The sequence below is a fragment of the Anarhichas minor genome, unplaced genomic scaffold (genome assembly GCF_050575085.1).
Source record: "Anarhichas minor isolate MPS153535 unplaced genomic scaffold, ASM5057508v1 ptg000043l, whole genome shotgun sequence".
NCBI classification, from domain to species: domain Eukaryota; kingdom Metazoa; phylum Chordata; class Actinopteri; order Perciformes; family Anarhichadidae; genus Anarhichas; species Anarhichas minor.
Window position 1 is genome coordinate 7,277,394 of NW_027466489.1, and position 22,893 is coordinate 7,300,286.

General features: G+C 41.2%; 1 protein-coding gene across 1 annotated transcript; it reads right to left on the bottom strand.

Annotated features, from left to right (window-relative positions):
- Positions 1 to 655: 655 nt before the first annotated feature.
- Positions 656 to 22,755, bottom strand: LOC142970444 (cytochrome c oxidase subunit NDUFA4). Its single transcript, XM_076110665.1, has 4 exons — positions 7,800 to 22,755; positions 4,251 to 4,336; positions 1,786 to 1,849; positions 656 to 823 (listed from the first exon to the last, which is right to left on the bottom strand). The coding sequence occupies exons 1-4, from the start codon at positions 7,839 to 7,841 to the stop codon at positions 767 to 769; spliced, it is 249 nt and encodes an 82-aa protein (XP_075966780.1). The 5' UTR covers positions 7,842 to 22,755; the 3' UTR covers positions 656 to 766.
- Positions 22,756 to 22,893: the final 138 nt, after the last annotated feature.

Sequence of the window (22,893 nt, forward strand, 5' to 3'; positions counted from 1 at the left end):
GTAGCAGCAGGGTGGCGTCCGGTAGTAAGCAGGGCGATTGTCGTTAACCTATAGGACCTGGATGAGGCGTCCTCTGCTGTTTTATCTAATTTGACCTGAGACTTTATAACCGAAACTTTTAAGAACCTGTGAGACTTTGTCACTAGATTGTTATTTATGTCTCCATTGTATTTTACAAACCAGGACACTCATATTTGCAACTGACATCAGTGGCCAATCAAATCTCACCCAAACTCTGTGCTTTTCTTTACTCTTTTTTTGGTCTTTTCCTGACTAATTGCACTGCATATAAACAGTGCCAGTGTTTTGGCAGTACATGCAGCTGCAATTGTCTGTCTAGCAGGTTTCGTCACTACGAGCAACCCCTGTCACATAAATCTAGTCATTTGATCATTTGTCAACATAAATAAAAGTTTGATCAGTGTAGCTTCACAGACAGACGATTTTAAACGTAAGACCTTTGACCCCTACGTTAAGGGTTTCGCACATGAGAACAAACAGAAAATTTAAATAAATTAAAAAGTTAAATTTTCATCTCCAATCATCCACCCACAGTAAAATATCCCATGATGAATTCACAGCATCTAAATAATGGCACAGAAGAGAGCAGGCTTTTTTTCTCATGTAATCTTTAATAGTTATTGTTGACAGGGTTCCAGTGTTAATTCAGAGCTCTTGTCATGGAGCACGAGGTGAAACTGATCACTGAGGCGACAGCAGGAGGTCCTGCCAAACTTGGTGCCCCTGGATTTGCCCGAAGGACCTTTTAGAAGTCAGGGCCCTCTTTCTTCAGGTTCTTGTAGTCTGTGTTGACGGCCACAAACTGCGTAAGGCAGGAGGAATACATTTAAATATGTTTTGCTTAAATTAAATCCATCAGTCCCGTCTTTACATGGGGGAAAAAAAAGAAAGGCAGGGGTGAACATTTTCTCCCCTCAAGTGCAAATGTACACTCACCGAAACACACTTATTCAAAAATATGCTTTCTAGCTCATTTATTTTCCAGATTTTGTCTTGCTGAGTCTTTTAGGACAACAGTTTGCATACGTAATGGATAATATAAATATTGTGTGACAACATGCATGTGTTCAGCATACATCACATCCCTCTGACCATGAAAAACACACACTTTTGCGTCTGGCTGTGATTATTTTTTTCACCCCCCCCCCCCCCCCCCCCACACCTCTTTCCCACTTCCCCCTCCTCATTATGATCATTGTTTGGACTTCTGTGGAATTTCGATGCGAGACCTTTGCCTTGCTATGAAGAATTAAACATGCAGCATCCTGACCTTTTGTCTGCAGCGACTTTCATTCGGCTGTCAAGCAGCAAAGCCTTGAAACGCTCAGAAAACTCTCTTTTCTTTGAAAAACACATCAGCCAAATCTCCTCTTCTGGGACTTGTGAGTTGGTTGTTTTTTTGCTCTACTTTGGGTCAGCGTTGATAATATTTTCATTAGTTTGTCTGAGGCTCTGGCCTTGTTTAAAAGGTAAGGCAAATTATTACCGACCACTTACAGCTCCCGGTTCCATCTGCCTTAATTTGTTTTTGAAAGACACTTTGTTTTCCTTTTGTTAGAACAAAAAGAAAGCCAGACGCAGCCGTGTTGATCTGACATTATTTTGCCAACATTGGTTGGTCCAGATCTATTTCGGTAGGTTGTTAGGCTGTCGATGATGAATGTGAGATTCACAGTGACTCAAGGAAACAATGGTATTCTCATCTAGATCAGTGTTCTGGCCGGCGTGATGGTGTGAGCGAGCACGTGTGAGGGGAGTAGTTACCTTATACTGGTAGGTTGGGTCCAGCTTGTTCCAGGGCTCCGGGTTGTTCTTCTTGTCCCACAGGCTGCAAATGTGGAAAGATTGAGGCCATGCAGAATAAAAAGAGGAAGAGGGAAGAGAAGAGACGGGACATAAGGAACAGGCATGCACGATGGAGGCAAATATCAACATACAGATCAGATGCAGAGTAAAGGAAGACAAACAGGCCGAGACAGAGAAGACAGAGGAACAGAAGGACGGAGACAAAAGGAGATAAATACATGGATGTTGGATGGAGACACAAGTTGGATAGAAAGAGAGGTGATTATGAGATGAGGTGAACTCAGCCCAGTGACTTGGCAGTGCTTCTCCCTTCATTAACCAAAGTCTGGATTTCACAGAGCTCCACTGCGACTGTCCATCCCTCCTCCTCCTCCTCCTCCCGCTCTGGCAACATGTCACGCCACCAAAGCACAAACAAAGAGACCGAGACACTGGTGGTGGATGGTGGAGCGAGCATGTCTCCCCCCTCTCTCCCCATTACCACAAACACTGGACGGTCTCTGAGAGCGAGGCAGCCACAGACCACAGCACTCATCATCAGCCGGTGATGAGGTCAGGCTTTATGGCTGACCCTCAGAACAAGTGGTTGTGTGAGGCCCAAAATAGGGCGCGAACAGTGCACATTTACTGTATGTGGGCAGTCCCCGAGCTCAGTGCATATTCTGACATATTGACAGATTTTAATTTGTATTCATCTGATATCCTAATCCAAATTGTTTATGTCCGTTGTTCAAGTTTAAAAAAAACGAAGAGACCATTGTCCAATACATTATTAGAAACTTGATTGTGCTCTCAATTCAATTGTAATGTAAACAACTTGTTTTGGCTGAGGAAGAAGCAGGGTAGAAAATGATATTAGCCGCATAACATGATAAATTATGATTATATTGGTACTTGATGCAGTGAATTTAAAGATGTAACGTTCTTATTTTGCACACCTTACTTCATCCATACTTGTCCCAATTACTGGAGGTCCAGATTCAGAACTATTTAGCTGAAAAGGTTCAAAGATGGTTATATTATTAATAAATAAAGGGTAACTCTGCTTTTGTTTTTGTAGTTCAATAAGACCAACCGTCCACTTGGTATAAGAGACAGAAACTTTACATTTTTTCTCTCCCAAGTATGCACACAGTCTTACAGAACTTGCGTGATAGACCATAGTTTTTGTTTGCCTTTGGTTATTTACAAAATGTACGTTAACAAAGTACAACTGATTATCTGCTGTCTGTGACACTTGGTGTTATTTCTTGCTAATAAGAACAAGTGAGATTTATTTGCCTCAAAGCTGAGCGATCTGGGTTTATGTCAAGCCGGGACACAGATCCAAAAGCTGACTGGCTATCGGGACCCGACTCTATTGGCACGATTCAGAATTCTCAAATGAGCCACAGCTTTATGTATCCAAGGTTTGGATTCAGCTCATAATAGCCGTGTTTCCATTCAATTGTCAAGCAAATTTAAGCAAACTTTGAAATGTTGCAAAAAACAAGGAATGCAAATTAGGCGCTGGTTTGGAGCGAATGAAGTCGACTGCACACTGTAGTTTGGTCAGAAGTTGGCACTATCTGTGAGCATATAGCGTTTTCTTTCCTCAGCGCAAGTGTCTTTCTTAATTGTTCCCAACGAGGACAGAGTGTGTGCTGCCTCATGCGTCTGTTTAGTTAGAAAGTGCTGCACCCAGCATCTTTTTTCCTCAGGTATTAGGAGCAGTATCAGGATGCTCGTACATATTATGCTGAATTTCTACAGTGAATACAATTTATTGCAGACATTGGTTTTGGGAAAATTTGAAGGTTTGTGACTTAATGCAATTATGCAATTTTAAGCTAAGCGTTGGCTTGTCCAGATGCCTATGACTCATCCAGATAACTTGATATGGAGAGGGCAGAGGGGGTACAGCCAAAGAGTAGAATGTTGAAGTATAATAATAATAATAATAATAATGCATATAAGTGAGTACCGGCCCACTTCGAGGACTAGTGTGTACTTGTAGTTCCGTTAGCTGTTAGCCAAACACAGTCCGAAACAATACCCCACCGTGTCTCTGGCTGCAGAGTAGCGTCTGGCGGTCGATGACCTCACCTGTGTTATCACTTGCGACCCCGAGCAGCCAGGGGCCGGTGTTACGAGTGGTGAGTGAGGAGTAAGCAGGCAGTAAATGGCAGTATGAAACAGGTAATAAAATGTGTTCTGATAGAGTCTGAGTCACTCCAACCACCAGAGGTCCTTGAGCATGCAGCCGTAACTGGGCACCCAAAATATTATGCAGTTTGCTGCAGCAGAATGCAAGATTAACCGTGGACAAAGACAAAGGTGCAGACTCTCTCTACCAAGGACGCACAGACTCACAGACTGACGGACACAGTAACGCACAACCGAAGACTACAATGGCTACAAGTTTAGACAGACAACCATCTTACGTGACATGAGGTCCACTCGCCAGGCGGAGCAGATAGAGGCTGGCACCTGTAACGCCCAGCGTCAGGAAGACAAACTGAGGGATTAACTGAGGAGAGGAGAGGAGGAATGCATTAGTCCCAGACCACCGAGACATATGAGGATAAACAAACATATTCTATCAAGTGGTTGGCTGTGATATGTACCATAAACATACACCTGTGTAGAATACCCCCCCCCCCCCCCCCCCACACACACACACACACTGTATAGACACACGTACACGGGTAGTTGTTATTCCTGTTTTTACTCTCCTTGCCCTCCTCCATATGCATGAGGCCCAGGCCATGTGTGAGGAAGCTCACTGTCAGCCTGGGTTGAGCGGGCAAGGACACGCTGGGAAAAAGAGCTGCTGCATCTCTGTGTGTGCCCGCCTCTCCTCCCCAACACTATACCTGTCAGGCTGATCGACAGCATCACACACATACACACACGCACACACAAAAATTGAGAGCGAGACATGTGCATATATGTGCACACACATGCACGTAAATGAGCTTACACGCACAAACACACACGCACAGTCTGAGCACTCAAACACACAGGCACGAATGTGTGCACACCCACACACACACACACACTTTCATTTGATGTGCTGAGCAGTGATGATGACAGGAATTAAAATAGAAAAGCGCATAACGGGGACAGGGGGATAATGTGGTATGTCATCTTAAACACCTAAAGCTTAGCTGTGTCAATCCTCTCAGCGAGCAGCATCTATTCATCAACGCTACACTGCCATACATTCCCTGTCTACTTTGCTACATGATTCTCTGTGTACTGTATGAGACAGGGAGAGAAAGAGAGAGGGGGGGGGAGAAAGAGAGCAGGGGAGAGCCACACCACATTCAAACAGCTGTTCTCAGCCTGCACAGATCTAGTCAAGCTGTAGAGAGATGCCAGTTTGATCAGGTTGAGCTGAAGGATGTCTCTTCTCAGCTGCATCTAGACATCTGTTTTTCTGTCTGATTGCAATGCCACTTGCCTTGTTGTTGATTAGGAGAATGATAAAACTTTGACATTCACTAACTTAAAGCCGCAGTAGAGAGATGAGCACACAACTATTTAACAACTCTGACTTAGAACATGGACCTCCTGCTTCAGACACACACTCAAGTGATCAGATGCCCAAGTGTCGGTATTGTAAAGATTAGGAATAGGGCTGCAACTAACTGTTTTATTGCCAATTAATCCCAATTAATTTCTCAAATCAATTGTGTTTATTAAAAGTCAGAAAACGGTAAAATATCACAATTTCTTGAAACCCAAAGTGAGATCTTCAAATTACTGGTTTTGTTTTCAATCCATTAGAAAATTATTGTCATGAAAAAAATACTTAAATGATTATTCAATTAACAACAAGGTAGTTGCAGCATGCCGTGCAATATTCTGAACGTGATGAAACTATTCATGAAGTCCATCCAACATTTGATCGTCAGCTATAGTTGACTATTGTATGTAAACTTAGGTTGCCACCGTAGCAACAGTGGAAACATAACCCTGGAAATGAGCCACAACCTTACTGTACGGGTGCACACGTGCACATGCGTGCGCTCCGCTGCTTACCCAAATAGCACATGGTGCTCCCTCAGCATGGGTTTGATGTTTGCTAAATCTACAAGTTGGTTCATTGTGAGCTTCTCAACTTCCCCAAGTTAACCCTGGGAAAAATGCTTATTGTGCACAACTCGTTGTCACTGCATACACACACACACACACACACACACACACACACACACACACACACACACAACGCTGACTGCAGACGCTCAGCTTCGATCATTAAAGTAAACACAAACAGCCACCCGCACACACAAAAACAGAAGCAGGTCAGCTTTGATCAGTCAAACACACACACACACACACACACACACACACACACACACACACACACACACACACACACACAAACACAAATAATCAAGACAGGCCTGTGTGTTGGGAGCTGTCCACTCCCTAGTTCTGATATCTTTTTATCCTGCCACACAAGAGAGAGTTTCCCATTTTACCATTGAGTCTGACCGATATAGGAAGTGGTTTATAGTCGCTGGGGTTCGATACTGTTGCTGCCCTTATTACTTTTCTGGTGCACTGCCAAACCAACCCCGTCAATCCATGAATTTGGGTCACCCTCAGCATCGCTCTGAGGCAACAGAAAACAAACAGAGGCAGCTTCTGTGTCTTTCTTTCTTCATGTTATCATTATAGCAATGAAGCAAATGAACATGCCAGTGATGCTCAGTAATCATGTGCAGTCACAGTGCTTGTTTTTAGTTCAGATTACCAAATCAGTAATGATGATTGTTTTAATGTTATGTAACAAAAGAATCTAAGGTCAAAGGTCCATTTACTAGATTTTAGAGCTTTCAGCTCCATCTCACAGACTTCATTCAATCAATGGAGCCGGTTAAGGTGTTAATGTTATATTAATGTCAATATTGACAACGTACGCTAATATTCTACTATTCAATCGAAAATGACTAATTTGATACGGGTCATGTAGGCCGCATGTTCTATTTGGATATTGCGAATTAGGCCTCATTCCGAAAATATCTTTTTGTGATTGAAGGCATGTGGGATATGCCGATATTATTCAGGATATATGCCGATATTATTCAGGATTTATGAGCATTCTTTGGTCACGCATTCTGAATAAGTGTGTCGATTGGAGTTTTTGCCGCAGTTGCATCATTGCGGCCAGCTCTGTGCATTGTACACAAACCAACAGTTTGCAAGGCTGGTGTAGATATGCATGCCCAAAAGAAAAGCCCACATTTCTGGTCAGTATGTTGTATAATAATTTATTATATTACATTATTATATTGTAAACAGCTTAGTAGGAATATCGTCTTTTTCAGGTATATTTTGACATTGTCATCGTGGCAGATATTATAGTATAATGTTTTTTGTTACACTTGATTTGCGCTGCAACTAATGCTTATTTTCATGAACAATCAATCTGCCAATAGTTTTCTTAAATAATTGATTTGTCTATGAAATGTCAGAAAATGGTGCAAAATGCTCATCACAAGTTCCCAGAGCCCAAGGAGACATTTTGTAAATGTTTGTTTTATACAACCAACAGCACAAAACACTGATATTCAAATAAGAAATGAATCAAATCCTCACATTTTTTTATCTGGAATCAGTAAATGTCTTCCATTTATAGTAATTACAAACTGCAAGTTAGTGGAACATTTGCTTAGTGTGTCCATATATACTTTGTACATATACTGCACATGTTTACTTTCTAGACATATATGTACAGTATGTTTATTTTTACAGAGAGATAAGTAAGGCTTTCCCACCGTTCAGTGAATTCAAAAGTGATGACCAAATGTCTAAAACTTTAAAACCAAACATCCCAGAAAAGCGATCCACAAAAAGTAAACAACGGAACTTTCGTTTGCAAATGTCAGATTTTTAGGCCTCGTCATTATGTGACAGAAAGAGCTTGATATTAGTCATAGATATAACCACAGAGCTCAATACATGAATATGATACAACCTACCCCAGGATGTTTCTTCGCTTGATCAATCATGGTCTTAATCATCTTTATTATTCTTCCAAAATAAGCGAATATATTCTCCAAATGAAAATGAAACTACATAAAAAGTAAAAACAGCTAGTGTCTGACCAATGTATCCATGTGAATTAAAGTCCTGTGCAGATTAAAAGAAAGAGCTGTTTGTTAGCTGAAGTATGAAGTATGTTGGCCAGTGCAGTGAAACCTTTTGCCAATCCCCTCAGCTCTGTCCCTCGCTCTCCCTCCCCATTGGACGAATGAGAGGGTCAGGGGGGGTGAGAGACAGTCCTAATCCTCATAATCACATCTGTTGAGGACACTGTATGTTTCCACTGAGGCTCATTGAGTTCTCTGTGTCCTAAAGTGTGTTGTTATACAACAACAAAACAGCAGGTACTTAAAATCCGATTTTTACTGACACGACAGATACAGACTGACATTTTCCAAACATTTTCTCCCGGAGATGCAGCAGCGGTGCAGCCTGCTCCTATAATGGCTTCATGTTTAGACCTCACACCCAGAAAGCATATGTTGTTGGTTCATTTCGCATTCTGTTGTCGTTTCAAGAATGACACACCACTGTTGGTTTTATGAATAGCATCACTGCTGCTTTTTTTGCAAGAAGCAGAGAAGAGAGAAGTAATGGCGGCGTCCAACGTGTCCCTCGGGTCGAGACCTTTGTACCTGGCATGATGTCAATTGATTAGTCAGTGAAACAGCAACTGCAGACAAATTCCTGAACAGCACTTTGGAACCTAATGTAATTAACACCAATGCCACACTGTGCGAAATGCACAGGTCGTCACTTTTCCTAAGTTACGGTACCTGTTGTGTTCTCACCATTCATCATGCTTAAGTGGGTGACGCAAAGTGGTTGCATTTTTAGCCACGCTGTCGTGGCTCTAGACTGACTTAAATATCCCATTACTATTGGATGGATTGCCGTGCAGTTTTGTATTTTGTCATTTTATGTCTCCAGAGGATGAATCAATATTTTAAGATATTCAGTACTTTGTTTTATGATGAGATACCTCCAAAACTAACATTCCCATCAGCTGCAGCTGGTCTTATACTGTGTTCAGTGCTAATTAGCAAATGTTAGCAATTTACACTCTGGTTTACAAGAAAATAACCCAGGAGCAGACTTTACCATTAGGCAAGGTAGGCAACTGCCTGGGGCCTCAACTATAAGGACCCCAAACAGCTACAGATCTATCATGTTAAGATGTGAAAATATTGAATAATGTTAGTATTCTAACTCATTGTACCCCAATATAACTATATATATATATATATATATATATATATATACTATATAAGGCCCCCAAAAGCAGAGAAATGTTTTGACTCACAACTAAAACCATTCAATTCATTCATCAAACCATCCAGCATCATGTAAGAATTTAAATTAAATGCAGGACTTTTACTGTGCGGTGTTATTTGTTTTACCATTAGTAAACTGTTGTCTCCAGTAGCTGCCTGTTGGTGAATATTTCAACCACGAGTAGAGGCTCGGTTGGTTCAGTCTGCTTTATGTCCACCCATTTCCCCAACTTTTAACTTCTGTTTACTGTGTAAAAGTTGTCCAATATTTGTGAGTGATTTGTGCTGCGGGGGCCTTGGTCCTGCAGTCTCGTGAGTCACCATAAGTTGTTTTACCTGACGTTTGTCAGTGGAAAGAATGCTATTTTCTGTATACCACATGACAAAAGTAATAGGTGCCATTTTTCACCCAGCTAGGATAGAGAGATTGATGAAGGTTGATGGGGAAGGAAAGGTGTTCAACGAAAGAGGATGGGGGGGAAATGAGATGCATTAAGATGAAAGAGGAGCGAGAAAAAGTCAATACATGCTCCCCCTCCCTCATCAGTCTCCTCCATTGTTCCCCCGAACGGATTGCAGGCCGAATGTTTAAACGAAGAGCAAGAGTGCAATATCCAAATCTGTTTCCCACTGGCGTTATAGTTAAGAGGAATATATATACACATATATATATTCTTTTGTTTTTTTACTTTTATTTTAAACTACTTTCCCAATCAATTCTTTGTAGCTGGGTGGATTTATTTAAAGTTGCACTAATCGATATTTTCATATTAATGGATCAAATGACTGGTTAATGTAAAAGGGGTAGCCCATAGTGATGAACTGACCCAGCATTATCACCCGACTCTTCAGCTCCCCTCAGGTTTATGAAGCATTTTAGTGCCTTCCAGCTCATTGTTTTGCTTTCCTGTAATCACACTCTCACCGCTCTCATACATCGCTTTCAGCGAAAAAGCTCTAAAGACCACTGTGCCCTACCTTTTCAGCAGACACAGTTTTTCTGCAGCATATACCTGTTTTTAAGGAGCCAAATATTTTTTTCTCAGGAGTTGGGTGAGACCGAAACTGAGATAAAAGGAAGGTGAGTATTGGCCTTGCGTTCATCAGGTGTCCAGACACAAAATCCCAAATTAATAACAATGTTGGGTCTGCTTGATGTCTAAATAAGCAAGTGTTTGCTAACGTCAATGTTGTGTTCACAGTATGTTTCCGCTGCCACCAAGTGGCCAAAAAGACAGTAATTGCAGGTTTAAGACACATGGTACCAGTTGTTTTTTTATCTCTTTTCACCAGTGGTGGGCCGTCAGGGCCAGCTAAGCCTTCTCTGCTGGCCTAAACAGAATCACAAAGTTATAGCTATTTTATAATTTTTCACAAATGCACTACATGTATTATAATTTTTGTTCCTATTGTACAGCTCCTGTCTTCCTCTGTTGCTCTGCTTCCAGCACAGCTTGTTTTAAGGAGAGCTTGTATCCAATCTGATTCAGCCGGTGTCCCGGTCACCGCGTTTTTTTTTTTTTTTTACATCTGCAGTAACTGCTCATTTGTCTATCGTGTCGTTTTTATGAATAATATGAATGGCTCGCGCTCTAGCGCTGCAGTGTTGCTGGACTGATTTGTCATGCTTGACATTTTATGTGACTGGTTCTTGTCATTGTGTTAATTACATTGATTCTGACTTGTCCGTTAATGACAAAGCATCCCGTCATCGCGGGGTTATTTCGTTTTTTTGTTATTGTTCCGGGTTCAAAAGGTCACACATCCCGTTGTCTGTTACGTGAGCGCAGTCCACCGAAAACATTATATTTCCCACAATTTAAGCTTCTGCATTTTCCAAATGCACCAGTATTATTCAAACGTATTGTTCGGTTCGTAAGCCTCGTACCAAACGGTTTAATACGAATACGTGTATTATTACACCAATAGAAACAAATAACCGTAGCTCAGTAGGACAGCACAGAAGGCCCAGGTATAAAATGCACGGCCCGCCACTGCTTTTCACACACACACACACACACTCACACACACTGAACATTTCGAACAAGATTTTCTTTCTTTCCTTAGAGAGTTGTGAGTAGTCGCAAGTCCCCTCACTGACACGACTTTGAAATGTCCAGGGAATACAGCAGCGTTATCCAAACTCAGTCGGCCCCACTGTACAAATAGGTGGTGGCCCCAACATGTGATCCCACCAGGACAGCTTCCGAATAATACATGGCTGTGTTACTGATATCTCTCCTTGGGATTGAGGCTCATGATCATACAGATATTTACTGTGACTGTGTTTATTGTGAAGTGTAACCTCTATTTCCAGATATTGGACACAGAACCAGGATGCCACTATTAGATTCTAGGCCCAATAACAAGGTGAGACAGGGCCCCCTACCCTGATCTATGTCATTTACTCTGAATAAACTAAATACTATGAGTAGCTTCCTGATCTTTTTTGTCTCAGTTCTTTATTTAAAACTCTTTTGTTTTTGTATAGTTACTGTGACTAGAAATTCCTTTGTGATTGGGAATTGATATTTTCACCAACCTCATGAAAAAGGTAAATGTTCCTAATATTCTGTTAATTCAATACAGTGTCATCTTCTTACATGGACCCCAAAGGGGTATATCTCCCCGTGTCCTTTCACTACAGGGACATGATCTATCTGGAATAATGATGCACTCTAAGGCCTTTTTTAATTTCACCTATAATAATAGGTGCTTCATGCCCCAAAGCTGCAATTAATTTCAGTGTAGACTAACAAAGTTTAGTTGTGAAGAACTTGCACAAAGCAGAATATTCATAAAAACAGGACAATAGAGGTTTGTGGGGTTCAGATTTGAGTATACATTGCTCGGTTCTGTAAGAAAAACCCTGCAGTCTGCATAATCTGGAGTACATACTACTCAATAAACTTTACACTTTGTGTATGTCGTCAAAAATGCAACTGAACATATTTCCCAAATGCAAAACATGTCCTTTTAGAATGAACATAGTTTAATCTTGCTTTTCATGTTTTATTCAGGTTTAGTCTCAAGTCAATGACTTTCCACAGAGCGTGATAGCTACTTACCAATTTCAATTCCAATTTTTTCTTTTTTATTATCTGTGGCCACATACTGCATTGGATACCGAACACTTTGAATTACCGCATAGAACAACAATATGATAAATAACATGTAGAGAGAAATGCTAAATCCTTCAGTGGGTTTGCCTCAGAAACAAAGACTGCAAGGTGCATAAACAGAGCAGACCCTTGCAGCTTTGTCAGTGGACAGAGTGAGGGGCTATTAGGTAGACCACCAGCCAAGACTAGTAATGTGATGGGTGTGGAGGGCAGAGGAGCTTGACATGGAACGAGTCATAAACCTATATTATCAGCTGGTTTTAGCGCGTCACAGATACACTATCAGCTTTTATGGCAGCTTATGATTAATAAAAAGCTTGCACGGCAGAAATTCTATGCAGAAATATACATTTTAGGTAATACAGTAACAATGTCACTACGGCATTGATTATATTTATTTATTTACAACTCCAACATGTCCTGCTGAGTACATCTTGGTCACAGTTCTTTAATAACTACATTTAAGGGGGTTGTTATTAAAACAGTTTGTCTATGTTGTGTGTTTATGTTAAAATAATGAATATGAGACCTGTAACGATTAGTTGATTGATCGATCAATCAATCAAAAGAAAATGAATCAGGACCTTGATTGATTCGTTGTTTTAATCCATTTTCAGGACAAAGTGCCAGATATTTCCTGGTTCCAGGCTCTTGAATGTTCTTTCTCATTCAGTAAAATGAATATAAATGAGTTTTGAATAAAACAAGCTTTAATGTGTCTGTGGTTATGGATCTGGGTTATGGGTAATATTTGTTATTTTTCACAATTTCCTGACATTTTATACAAAAAATAGGTTAATTGAGAGAATAATTTGCAGAGTAATTGATATTGAAAAATGATTGTTTGTAGCCCTGCTACAAATAATACCGCTGATTTATTACTGAAGAGATCAAATATCAATATCCCTTTCTACCCTAAAAAACCAGTATCAGTCATGCTTTACTCATCTAATAAATCACATAATCACCGTAACGCGATCACAGAAAACATCATGTGTGTAGGCCTATTTACCAGACTGGACAGAGCTGAAGTAATAACAGCGTGAGCATTGCTGCTTCAAACACGCAGAGTGACGAACTTCTTGCTTTTTTAGAGAAATCTTGGCCAAGAATTACAAAGCAGAAGATGAGTGGAGGGTAGGACATCTGCAGGGAATTATCCATCTGCGAGTGATCTCATTTAAATTTCTAACCGTCAGTGCACATGTAAGAAAGTCATCGTTAGACTGTGGCCATCGTTATTTGTGATTTTATTTAATTTTTTGTAGCAGAAGGCAGAGGAGAGAGTTGTTCTTAAGCAGAAGGCAGTTCAGCTAATAGCCATGTGTGAATGTAAGCATGAAAAACAACACAATCTGTTTCCAAGTTTTTCAAGAGGCGTGGAAAATACCAGTCACCGCAACTGACAAATTATTTCTCTACACAGTAGCATGCGTGCACACACACACACACACACACACACACACACACACACACACACACACACACACACACACTTTACATCTAAACAGGCACATCCACAGAAATTACAGGAATCTGTGTTACCACGGTCTGGCAGGGCACTTGTTTTTATTATTAAGTGGCACAGTAGCACATTTCAAACCCTCCACTATAAGCTGCAGCTCCCTTCCATCCTCACCACTGAGGTTTGGATGGTGGTCACGACTTTGTGTGCCCAAACCCAGTCCCACGAGTTCTGCAATTGCTTTGATGCATTTTTCAAAAGGGCTGTGACTTGAATGCCAAAAACACATAGCTTCCAATTCCTCCAGACAGCCTACCATCCTCACCATTTCTCCTTTGTCGCATTTTCTTTGACGTACCAGAATGTTTGTAACAATAATATAAGTTCTGTAGTGAGCCCCATACTGTACCTACACACTGTCAGCTGACAGGATTGTGGCAGTGCTGAAGTTGTGTTTTGGTTCCCTTTTTAATGAAACTCTTTCTCCCCCTCCCCTCTTTCTCTCTTTGACTTTCTCTCTATAATGTTTTGTAGGTTAGACCCGATTTCCTCAGCAAAAATACAACAGGAATACCTGGAATACTGTGTTTCCTCACAGTATCCAACTTGTATTCCCATTTTTATTTTATTTTAGAGATCTACATGTAAGTGGTCAGTGACACAATAAGCAAACAATACAGTACGCATTTTATTTTCATATAATGTTTCTGGCAAGTGCATTTCAGTTCAGTTCAGTGTATTCACTGCTGAGTGACTCTGTGCAATACAAATATCTTTTGAAGTAGTTTTGATGCAATGTGTCCGCTAAGTTATCAATATGTGATGTAGATATTAGACTATTGTGGTACACAGCAAGTCGTAGTTCCAGCTTCTATTTTTACAATATCATTAAAAAACAATAGAATGTTGCAATATGTATCGCAATATATCGCGATATATCGTCTATAGGGAGACGTGTATCGCGACACGTATCATATTGTACGGTGCTTGCCAATACACAGCCCTAGTCACACAGATACTGGTATTGAAAAAATACAGCTTTTCATATAATAGTCTGTTGTGGTTTGATATTCTAAATACATAAGGAGTTCGTATTTATCTGACTGCTTGTATTAATTGATTAATCGCTGATGCAATACATTGAGATGCATCAAGAATCGTAGTGGATTTAAACTGTTGACGGGTGAATCGTAATGAATCGTGAGGCCTGCAATGAGGATACAGACTTCTATGGGATTTACTGTCCTTTTACATTCATCTCCCACCTTTGCTTTGTGGCTGGATGGATTTATTCTTAGCTTCACTAATTAATATCTTAACAGTAAAAATGAATCGTATGACTATGTGTTATGTGAAAGGGGGTCACTTGTAGTGACAAACCCACTGAGAACTATCGCCCAAGTACAGAGATTTTCATTTTTCTATTTTCTTTGAGGATTTTTCAGCTAATTATTCTGATTTTCTGGCCCACAACCTCTGCTCTCACAGCTACTCTCAACAAAAAAACATGAATTAACGCACTGTACGCTACCGGCACAAAATTGGCCTGGTTCCAGACAAGTGAGTTAATTGCTGCCCACATATCTGATTGTTATATTTCAAGTAGGTCTGGTATGAGCTCAGTGACAGCTGCTTCAAAAAACAACACATTTCTTATTTTGTGAATGCACACACAGGGAGTTGCAGACCAATATGAGCTTCAGTGCAAGTCCATCAAGATGAACTCTTCCCCAGCATCATGCTTTACCTACCAAAGATGTTTGTCTATTCTGCCTTTGATTCAGCATTACAAAGGTCTGGACACAGGTCTTAATGGCAGGATAGCCATTAGAAGGAGAGTTGTGCAACATGTTTTTAAGTTTGAGAGAAAAACAACTAAGCCAATCAAAGCTTTGTGGGCGTGATTAGAAGTGGAGATGTCACTTTCCTGGCCCCAAGACAGGAAATTGCAGGTTACATATACAGGTTGTTGTAAGCCAATTTGCAGAAATCACTCAACATTTTTCTGATCAACATGAAAAATATTAGGCTAGCACCAAACAGATGAGACAGGACAAGTTGGAACATGAAACGAACATGAAACGAGGTGGTGGACTTAAACAAAAACAGAGCTAAAAAGGACGGTGAATATTGGAAGTGGAAATTGGAAATATGATTTCAAATTAATTCTAATGTTGCTCTGTGACTGCTGGTTGTGTAAAGCATGAACACTTTGCAAAGGGATAATGTGTCAATGTTGTGAGTTCAGCTTCTTCCATAGTGTATGTATAATACAATGCTTAACTTGCAATAAAGTATTATAATGAAGTGTGAAGCAAGGTGAATACACACTTTCTAAGAGACGATATTTTCACCTTTTAGTTTGTTTGCAAATTCAGCAGCAGCATGTGTTTAACGCCTGCTTTAGGTGTATTGAGGCAAGGCAAAAAAAACATGTGTAAAAGGTTGATAACTATGACATAAGGTTCCAACAAATAACGCAGTGTTTCTGTAATGTGCACGTGAACACCACAAATGATTATCCCTCCACGGTTGCAGCATGAAGCATGTTAAACATGTCTGGTATTATCAGTGGGGGCAACGCTCCTCAAGCATTGTGGATTGACGTGAATGTCATCAATTCTGCCAAATAGCCTAATATCATAATATTAGAGGCAACGTCATGTCTGAATATGAGAGGAATAATAGGTTTTCCTCCTTCTGTCTGCGGGTCTTGATGAAAACCTCATTTTATTGCCACAATCATAATGGAATTATCTCCAGGTGTGATGAGGGCATTTAATGAAATCATTACAAAGGATTACTTGCTCTTTTTCATGGGCTTATTAAAAGGGGCCTTTGTGATGTGAGGCTGAGTAAGGGAGGCTGAGGCTTTTTCTTCTTCTCTTTCTTCCCACTCCACTCTGAGTGATTGCGTGTTTGTCAGTCTGGCAGTCGGACCATTTGTGGCTGGCATAAAAGCCTGCAGGGAGCCACCAGATCTGATTGGGAATCTTAGGGAAAAGAAGATGAAGAAAAAAAAAGAAAAAGAAGAAATACATCGGCTGCCGCAGTTTCGTATTGATGTGTTTGAACATAGGGCTCTTATTTTCATGCCCTCAAAGCACACATAAAAATGGTTTTTCAATAAACGCTACACTTTGATGCATAGTTTATCTGTTCGGGCTATAATAATGGAGTTTCTCGTTCTTTCTCTCTCCTCCTCCCCCCTTTCCTTCTCCTTTTCTATTCCGTCCCACAACTCTCCATTTCTCTGATCCCCCTCTTCCTTTCTTACGCTGCGTTGTATCTGACGACCTCTTCCAGCTACCTTTATTAACCATCATGTGACTTCACCTCTCCCAAGCATTGAACTGTATTTAACCTGTCCCTGTAAATCGTATTCCCACATTGCCAGTGGGTAGACATACACTGTAGATGTTAAGCTCAATGAGCAGCACAGGCAAATCACAGTACTATTGCCGTCCATGATTCTCTTTGATTGAGTCCTGAATTGTAAAATCAATGTCTCCTTGGCCCCTGTTCACTTGTAGTTAATATTTCTCTGTATGACAAAGCAACTTTGTTTCTTCCCTCATCAACCAGCGGTGGCCTGAGGATCTCCCATACATCAACGTTTGACGGCAAATATGCTGAATAGATTATTTGTCTTTATTGTTGTTATTGGCATTGCTGTTAAATTCGTTTTTTTCCGAAAGTAAAAGTGGCATACACCAGTACTTTTTTAATGGTTATGTCATCTCACTTTAACTAAACCTGCTCATTGATGTCCAGTGGTGGAAATGAACCAACTACATCTACAGTACTCAAGGTACTTGCACTTGTACTTTACTTAAGTTTTCAAATGTCATGTTATGTAAAACTTTGAATGCATGCAGTACTTTAACTTGTACTTTCTGTACTATAGTGTGTAGTGTGGTATTACTACTTTTAATGAAAAAGAGAAAAAAAAGAGTGGTTGTTCTACCACTAGTAAAGTCAACAGGCCTTTTGACATAAGAGAAAAACTGAAATATATCAAAATACTCACCTGCCCATTTTGAACAGTCCCAACAAAATAAAAATAAAACTTATAGCTCATATACCCATAAAACGTGCTGTTTAAAAACATGACATCATCCAGTAGGAAGCTGAGTGGAAGAGTCTTGCTCACTTCGGCTGACACCGGTGGTGAACGATGGTTACTTTCACAGCTGTTGTCAAGCTGTGATGAATAGCTCCGCCTAACTACTCAGGAATAATGCTTAAAACAGAAAATGAATCTAAGCCGTGAATAAATGTATTAAAAATTTGTGTTGTGCCTGGTCAGCACTGATTCCAGTTAACTCAAGGAAAGGCGAGGAGAACAAAAAAAAAAGAAAAGGAGAGCGGGCGAGTGCTATAGTGGCACAAAATCAAGCACTCAGCAGCTCCACAATACCCCATTAGTCTTCATTTTCAGCAGGACATGCAACAGGGCGCTTACGTCTTGAGGAACAAACTAAAATGTATTGGGCTGGCCAGTTTGGGCTAATTGAAAGAAATTGTCTGTCTGTTTGCTTTCCATTAGGTTTGTAGAGGGTGGTGGGTTGGGGCGGGGTGATGATCTGGGGCCTGAGCTGGTTGCCCTTCGCTCAACACTACGGCCTGGTTTCCTGTTAATGGTTTGATCCATGAGCGCCCTCCACTGAGCAGACAGTCTGGGCTGTGGGAATCATTTAAGGGGGAATCATTTAAGGAGGATTTATGAGATGCGTTCATTATGAAGTGAGTACAGACAAACAGTCTTCAATCGATAACGGCAGCTCATTTGTGGTTTACGGCGCCGTATTGCACTTGCTGTAGTTTTGGTTCACTCCTCCCCCAGAGTGCAAACATACTGATTATGACTGATCATCTCAGTCCTGTGATTCTGAAATATTTTGATGCCACGCGAGAAACTTTTATACTTATAGCTGGTTTTACAGCAAGTAGGTTATCGGTATAGTGCCTCAAATTGTTATAGTGTCCAAGCAATCAATTGGAGGCAACTGACCCTTCGCTATGTCCGGTCCTCGAATGTAGACTAGCCGCTCATCGCGTAGTTTCAGCTCTAATCGAGGTCCAACCACTGCTCCATAGACTCTCATGCAATCTTTTCAGATGTTCTTAATTTCCTTCTGGCTTTGAATTTGGATGTATTCATGGTTAAACATTGTCTTACAGTGATACTTGTTACCCAGAGAGGTTGGACAGACATATACATTTCTTAAAACGTTATTTTTCTACGTAAAAACCTGTGAAGCTAACATCAGCAGAGTACGTAACTACATCATTAACTAGTGTTAGCACTTCTATGCTACGCTAGTCTGACATCCTGGATATATCCTTCAAACGTGTATTGTTGACCCTTCTGTCCGTCTGCTTCTCTCTGTAATCGTGGTTTCATTTGAGTGCAGTTAGTGACAGTGTGGGCTCCATGGCAGCTCTGACAGTTTGACGGAGAAGCAGCAGGGGGCGGAGCCTAGTGAAGGGTCAATTGTGAACTTTTTTTGTCTTGAAATCTGAAGGTCTCACATTTAGTTTCCATCTCTATCAAAAAGTCATCTTAAGCTGACCTGATGCAGCAGACAGTTCAAATGACCTTTGCCCTCATCTCTATCAGCAGACGTCTGTTGTCCCTCCAGCAAAGAGGAAGATGGTGTGATAACATTATAGTGAAAGAGTGGAGAGAGAAGTTATGTAGAAGATAATCAAACATTTTAATAACTTATAACAACTTAATATTTCCATACTTTTCGTTTCTTTTTTATGATAACATTTTATTCACCAACTTCCTTTCTGAGATCTTCAGACGTAGCGATGCAGTATTGCAGTAGAGTGCTCTTCTATTAGATTTCGGAGAGCCTCTTTCTTACTCTAACCTAACATACGTTGTGTTACTGACAGAATTATATTGCAACACACATATGAATGAAGCAAAAATGGACACCCTTGTTTTGTCATCCAGAATAAGTGGACTAGATCATTTGTTTACAAACTCAAAGTCTCATGTTGTCTGCCCTTTTGGAACTGTAAAGAAGTATCAGGTTATAAAAATAGGTTAAATGCATCTTCATTGTTAACAAGAGATTTTGAGTGGAATGGTTGGAAAAAAATCATTTGTTGGCTTGTCATCCCCATTGCTAAATATCAATGTTCTGCACTCAAGTACAGTGCATGAAAGAAGAAGACATAATAACCAGAAGGCGACACACTGCAAAACATCTATTGAAGCTCTACCTGGACGAAAATCAAATATATAATAACTACCATTTGTATGGCATTCTAGGACATCGCAATTGCACTTTACCAATTCTGGATGAAAGCGTAACCAAATGAAAAAGAGCCGGTTGTATTTTGTTTTGTTTTCAGTCAGGCATCTAATGCTGACTATATTTTATGTTCATTGTGCGTAGATAATCACTAGAACATCTTTTGATGAAACAAATCCCTTCAGCCAAATCAATATTTGTACGGCCAGTACGTCAGTGTACTTTAAACGTCATTGTGGATCCACTGAAGACAAAATGGAGTCCACAGCTTGACTTGAAAGGGGAACATTAATTTGGCTGAGAAAAGACGGAGGCTTTCGCACTACACGGCATCTAGTATTCTGAAGTGTTGCATTAAGAAAGCGCAAACAGAATGACCCGGCTGCCTGTTAGACATGTGACAGGCATTCCGCTAAGTTAAAGTACCAGACAGTCAAAAACATAATCCACATCTGCCAAAAACATTTTGACAATTTCTGCCTTCTGCTTCCTCTCCCTCCTCTTCTCTGTCACAGGCTAGATAAACTCTCTGCCTCTCCGTCTCCGACCTTGCCTCAGTCTTCGCTCGTTTATAATTGCTCACATTTAACAGCTGAGCTTCTGAATCCTGAGGAGCAATGAGACTGAGCAGGAGGAGGCGGAGAGCTCAGAAAAAAATAAATAAATGCACGCATCTCTGGTAGAAATTGACTGGCACCAGTGTTTAAAATAATAAGATGCAGCTGTTGATAGTAGCGACTGTCTCCAGGTTTATACTTCCCCGTGGCCCCTGTGGCAGCAGAGGAGCCATGATGAAGGCAGACAGCTGACAGGTGCTCCAGGATGATGCTGCCATCAGGTGCATCTGCTGAACTTAACTCGGAGACAGGAGAGGAGGGCTATGGAGAGGGAGGGAAAGAGAGCGCAAGAAAAAGATGCTCGAGCGAGACAGTGAGTAGGGGAAAAGGTAGAGAAGTGGCCAAAAAATAGGAGGAAAGGAGGGTTAAAGCGGGAGAATAAGTGTGTGTGTGTGTTCGTGTATAATATGTGTATGATTGCGTGCACCTTGAAACTTTATGCCAGCCCATCCTGTAAATAAATTCACAGGATGTCTTTGAACCTGCGAGGTTGACGGAATAGGTGCCTCTCCGTCTAGACGCTGACACTCTGGAGGGCTAACAAGTTTACCAAGCGGGTCAGGAGATGGGGAGATGCAGGGGAAAGGTAATAAGGGGAGATAATGAGCAGGTTCAGAAAATGATGGAGAGGAAATAGTAAGAAATAATAAGAATGAAGAAATTAAATATATTTTTAAAGGTGCAAGGGGGTGAAAGGCAGCTTGTCAGGGAGTGAGTGTGTGGCTATAAAGTCTGTGTGTGAGACACAGGGTATGTGTTGTTGCCATATGTTCCTATATCACTGCACGCGTCAGCATTTTTGCAACTGCTATATTCACACATGCCTTCCAAACGCAGCCTGGGTCTGAACATACAGCCTTAATGGATTCAATCTGTGTGCTGCTCCGATAGTGGCGACACTGACGGTGTTTCTGACTTTAATAAAAAGGTGTTGCGGGCTCAAGTCAGGAGCTGAGGCTGGGACTTGAACCCCCTTGAACCCTCCTCGTGCTGGGGGAGGGGCCCTTCATAAAACTCAAGGCCAACCAGATGAAGTGTTCACTTGTATCACGACTCAGTTCTGGGCCGAGCAAAAGGTGACGGCGAGTGTGACCAAGTAGCTGATCTTCCCTCTCTTCTTTTTCTCGGGTGTCAAGCTCTCTCTCTCTCTCTACGCACACACACTCTCTAATACGCAAATGCACAGCAGTGTGGAAGGCGCCTGACAGAGCCCAGTGCATCGCAGGTAGCCCGACAGAGTGGCTGGGAGCGCTGTCACCAATTTGTTCCTAGCCATGGGGGACATGCAGGGGATGGAGAGGCGATGGCAGCTCCCTGTCCTCATCATGGCTAATGAGGCCCAGGCTTCTCCTTCCACCTCTGTGTGTGTGTGTGTGTGTGTGTGTGTGTGTGTGTGTAGGATCGGTTTGCATCACTTCGTGTCACAGTGCTGCCAAAAATCCTATTTCTGAAAAACCGGGGTTGATATCTGGCACAGACTTCCATGCACTCTCTTAGTTCTGCTTATACAAGTCTCCTTGCTGAATTATTTACCGACCCAAGAAACACACACACACACACACAAGGAGAGCAAGGAGATCAGGTCTTGTTTGTAGCAGCTACCATTCAATACAGATCTTCAGGGACACCACACCAGTTGAGGTGTGCTTGCTGTGCCAGCTGACCCTTCAAACCATCAAGCAGAGAGAGGAGAGCAATTGCATCATGCCCGCTGTGATAAAATACAGCCAGAAATAATGAATTCTTATGGAGGACTAAAACTGGTCAGTGTAGGAAAGAACCCCTTAGGAAACATGGTACACCATCATGGCAGAGTTTTAAGCCTTTAATAATGTAGTTTTTTCAGACTAGTGTTTCAAGTTGAAGGATCATCGGGTCGTCTGTGACAAGAAATTCTGTAAATTATTTTATGTTTTGAGTAATCTCCCAATATTTGTACAACGACTTTATCGTTGCTTTGTAGACAAAGATCCGTCACACTGAACAACACCAAAGAAGTTTGGGAAGCATTTAGCATCATGTTTGTAGGACGCATGAGCGATGCTCCTTCTGGTGATATAATGCTGATATCCATCTTGAAGACATTAAGAGTACAAAGACATTCAATCTTATGAAAGATGAGAACTGTGTGTTGCAGTTCTGTCAGGGTAATGGTCGGAAGAACGGCACGGCTGTATTTGTAGTTCAGGAGCTCCCCGGTGTGGTAGAAAAGGAGAAATGCAACCAAAGGTGGCACCTTAGTGATGGTGACATTTCATACCAAAAACACGGCACATGAAA

Bases quoted from the DNA above. Each gene is read 5' to 3' on its own strand.
- LOC142970444 (XM_076110665.1), bottom strand. From the start codon at position 7,841: ATGATTAAGACCATGATTGATCAAGCGAAGAAACATCCTGGG. The intron at 1,850-4,250 runs GTAAGATGGTTG...CCACATTTGCAG, and splicing joins GCGAGTGGACCTCATGTCAC to CCTGTGGGACAAGAAGAACA. The intron at 824-1,785 runs GTAACTACTCCC...TGCCTTACGCAG, and splicing joins ACCCAACCTACCAGTATAAG to TTTGTGGCCGTCAACACAGA.